Source organism: Austrofundulus limnaeus, unplaced genomic scaffold (genome assembly GCF_001266775.1).
Source record: "Austrofundulus limnaeus strain Quisiro unplaced genomic scaffold, Austrofundulus_limnaeus-1.0 Scaffold206, whole genome shotgun sequence".
Lineage (NCBI taxonomy): Eukaryota > Metazoa > Chordata > Actinopteri > Cyprinodontiformes > Rivulidae > Austrofundulus > Austrofundulus limnaeus.
The window spans coordinates 226,041-229,191 of record NW_013952608.1 but is presented as its reverse complement, the minus strand read 5'-3'; the positions used below and the strand labels follow the sequence as shown (position 1 = coordinate 229,191).

The 3,151-nt window shown below is 40.8% G+C and overlaps 1 protein-coding gene across 3 annotated transcripts in view; it reads left to right on the top strand.

Moving 5' to 3' along the window:
* Window positions 1-562: 562 nt before the first annotated feature.
* The window catches only part of dars2 (aspartyl-tRNA synthetase 2, mitochondrial), a 7,640-nt gene continuing 5,051 nt past the window's right edge, over window positions 563-3,151 (top strand). The window contains exons 1-8 of one of the 3 annotated variants that reach the window (XM_014018945.1): window positions 563-940; window positions 1,486-1,585; window positions 1,797-1,863; window positions 1,970-2,071; window positions 2,258-2,353; window positions 2,440-2,563; window positions 2,686-2,732; window positions 2,910-3,016. In XM_014018945.1, the coding sequence (XP_013874399.1) occupies window positions 775-940; window positions 1,486-1,585; window positions 1,797-1,863; window positions 1,970-2,071; window positions 2,258-2,353; window positions 2,440-2,563; window positions 2,686-2,732; window positions 2,910-3,016 (809 nt within the window). In that variant the 5' untranslated portion in view covers window positions 563-774. Of the gene's footprint in view, window positions 941-1,485; window positions 1,586-1,796; window positions 1,864-1,969; window positions 2,072-2,174; window positions 2,354-2,439; window positions 2,564-2,685; window positions 2,733-2,909; window positions 3,017-3,151 lie in introns of those variants that run through there. The other 2 variants (XM_014018946.1, XM_014018947.1) reach the window with 2 other exon arrangements.

The window sequence follows — 3,151 nt, the reverse complement described above, 5'->3', positions numbered from 1 at the left end:
CGCACACACACACACACACACACACACACACACACACACACACACAGTCCGTGGCAGCTGCCTAGGCGTTATGTCATTGGTGCCTCTATTGTAAGCATGGCGTTTAGGTTTTCACTTCTTTTTCTAAAACTATCTGAAATTACAGAGACACACAAAATAGCCTACCTCTCAGTTACAGGAGTAAAAAAAATATATAATCCACCTCTGATGCACTATTTTGCAATTTCTCCTTTTGCGCATTTGTCTGTGAGTGACTGTGATTCTAGTTGTTATAGGTGTTTTAATTATTATTCTTGAACTGATTTGATATAATTTTAAGGCGCTCCAAATTTATTATAGCTTCTCTCCTAGACTGAGATAACTGTTCAACTATATACCTTCATTTATAGGCCTTTATAATCTATGGTTTCTGATTTTATCATCGATGATTTTGGAGTTTGAGTACTTTAGCCTTAAATTGTGACATCACTTCCGTTCACTCAGCGCTGATTTCTAACGTACACAGATGTGATGATGTAGCGGGCCGCTGTCAGAGTAACTCATCCATGTGATTGGAGATCTATGAAATCTGTCCGGACTAATGGGCACGAGCGAAACGCGGAAGCGGGCAGAGAGTAAAGAGGTTCGGACACCTTGGTGTTTAGCACACGTTATCACGGCTAAACATTCCGTTCACCTGCGTTTCTCCGCGTGAGGCGAGTTTCGTATAGTTTGTTTAAACCCTGTGACGCGACCGCATGGTTTGTACGGCACCAAAGACCGTGTTCCTTTAAAATGGCAACAAAAAGCAGAGTTTTGCTGCGGACGGTTCTGCTCGGGCTCAGAGCTCACAGTGTTTGGTACCATCAGACCTCAGGTGAAAGAGGCCTCCCGTGGAAAACTCAGCTGAGACACGTGAGCTGCACACACCGGCAGCACACACCTGCTTCTGCCTCCACAGGTACTTTTTAACAACTAATACAAGGGTTATAACCGTGTCATCCTGTGGAGAAGTAACGACTGCAGCTGAGTTCATGCACATGATGAAGTCTCGAACAGGTCTTTAATTGCTATAATTAGTTTTAGTTAGACATGTGTGGTTTCTACAGAAACATCTGAATCTTGGCTAGAAGCTGGTGAAAACAATTTCCATGAACATCCAAGACAGTGTTATTTTTAATATTGTTTTAATATCACTTTTATTACATTGGGTTCTAGATGTTGTATTTATAATTAAATGCAGCAAAATAAACTAATTCAAAGGTAACAGATCTCAATCCTTGATTTATTTACATAATGACTTTAATTGATGGCTGTTGTTCTGCAGTAACTGTGGCACTCGGAGTGATTTAGTTGACTAGCCCTGGCATCTTATATACTCTGGATGTACTGTTTACAATAAACACTGTGTATGTGGTGCCTCCATATAAACTTACATTTTATATATCTTGTTCTGTACAATAAGGGGACAACATGTGATTTGTTCCTGTTCTGTTTTKGTACCAGGACCCAGCAGTTTGTCATTCAGGAGCCACACCTGTGGGGAGCTGAGACCACATCATGTTGGAGAGAAGGTCACACTGTGTGGTTGGGTTCAGTACCTCAGGTCTGATGAACTAAGTTTGATTTATGGATTTAAAGTTGATTTGTGTATAACTCAGTCTCAGACTTTAAGATGCTTGGGTTATGTGTTTTATGAGTTTGTATCTGGTCTTGGTGTTTCCTTGAACAGAACCAGTATTTTGTTTATAATATTAAGCATTTTGACTTCTGTGAAGTCTCACGTGAAGTAATTATTTGGTTTCTGTTTCTAACAGACAAGACCTTTTTGTCATCCTGCGAGATTTCAGTGGTTTGGTACAAGTTTTAATTCCCCAAGAAGAAGTAAGAAAAAATAACCGCCAGTTATTCCCACCAATAAAATGAAATAATATAAATAAAAAAATATATACTGATGAAAATAATGAAGATAGTGTTTTTCTGATTTTAGTCTGCGAGCAGCTTGAAGGCGGTGCTGTCTGATCTGACAGTCGAGTCGGTCGTGAAGGTTACGGGAACAGTCAGAAAACGACCAGCAGGGCAGGAGAACAAGGTTTGTGTTTATGAGCAGATGGCTGTGACGTGAATTGTCCTAAAGGGAGTTTGGTAGATTCAGCAACATATTTATRTCTTTCTGGATATTACCACTTTGTCAGACACATCCTAAAACTTTTAAMTGGGCCACAAAGAAACTCCTCAGATCTCAGGGAAGTGCTCCGTCCTCTCGTCCTGCCACCAGGGGATGCTGACTGGAGACGTGGAGGTTCTGGCCGAGAACGTGGACGTTTTCAACGTGTGCCGAAAGCTGCCTTTTGAGACGAAAGAGTTTGTCAAAGTAAGTGTTTCGTTTCGCGCAGGTTTCTACCACTGAGTGTGTTTGATTTGCGATTGATGAAGTCGTGTTTCTCTTGGACTGAACAGAAGTCCGAGTCTCTGCGGATGCAGTACCGTTACCTGGACCTGAGGTCCTCACGGATGCAGAAGAACCTCAGAATGAGGTCTGAGCTGGTGATGAAGATGAGAGAATATCTCTGTAATGTGCATGGTACGAGTGTCAATTTACTTTTGCCTTATTCTTGTTTATTTTTTTCAATGAAATCCAGTCCAGTCTTTTATTTTTTTCTAAAACCTGTCCTGATTTTCTTGTTATTTTTGTCTGGTGTGCAGGATTTGTGGATGTAGAAACTCCTACTCTGTTCAAAAGAACACCAGGGGTAAGAGTCAACACAGAGGAAAATTTACTTCCCTTAAAGGCTATAAGATTATTTCCTTAACATAGAAGTAATTAGATCATTTTTGGCTGTTTTGTAAGATCAGCTGACACATCTACAAATTCAAACTTGAGCTAATCAACGTGATTTTTTCATGCTGTTCACTTCTGTGTGTTTCAGGGGGCCAAAGAGTTTGTGGTTCCCTCCAGAGAGGCGGGCCTGTTTTACTCTCTGCCTCAGAGTCCACAGCAGTTTAAGCAGCTCCTGATGGTGGCTGGTATAGACCGGTGAGTGTTCAGGGTCAGATTTATAAAAGATTGCGTAGAAACCATACTAAAAGTGAACATACGGCCAAAAGGCAGAAATGGCATACGCCAAAAAAAAAAAAAAATCAGATTTATAAAACCGTGCATACGCATTTT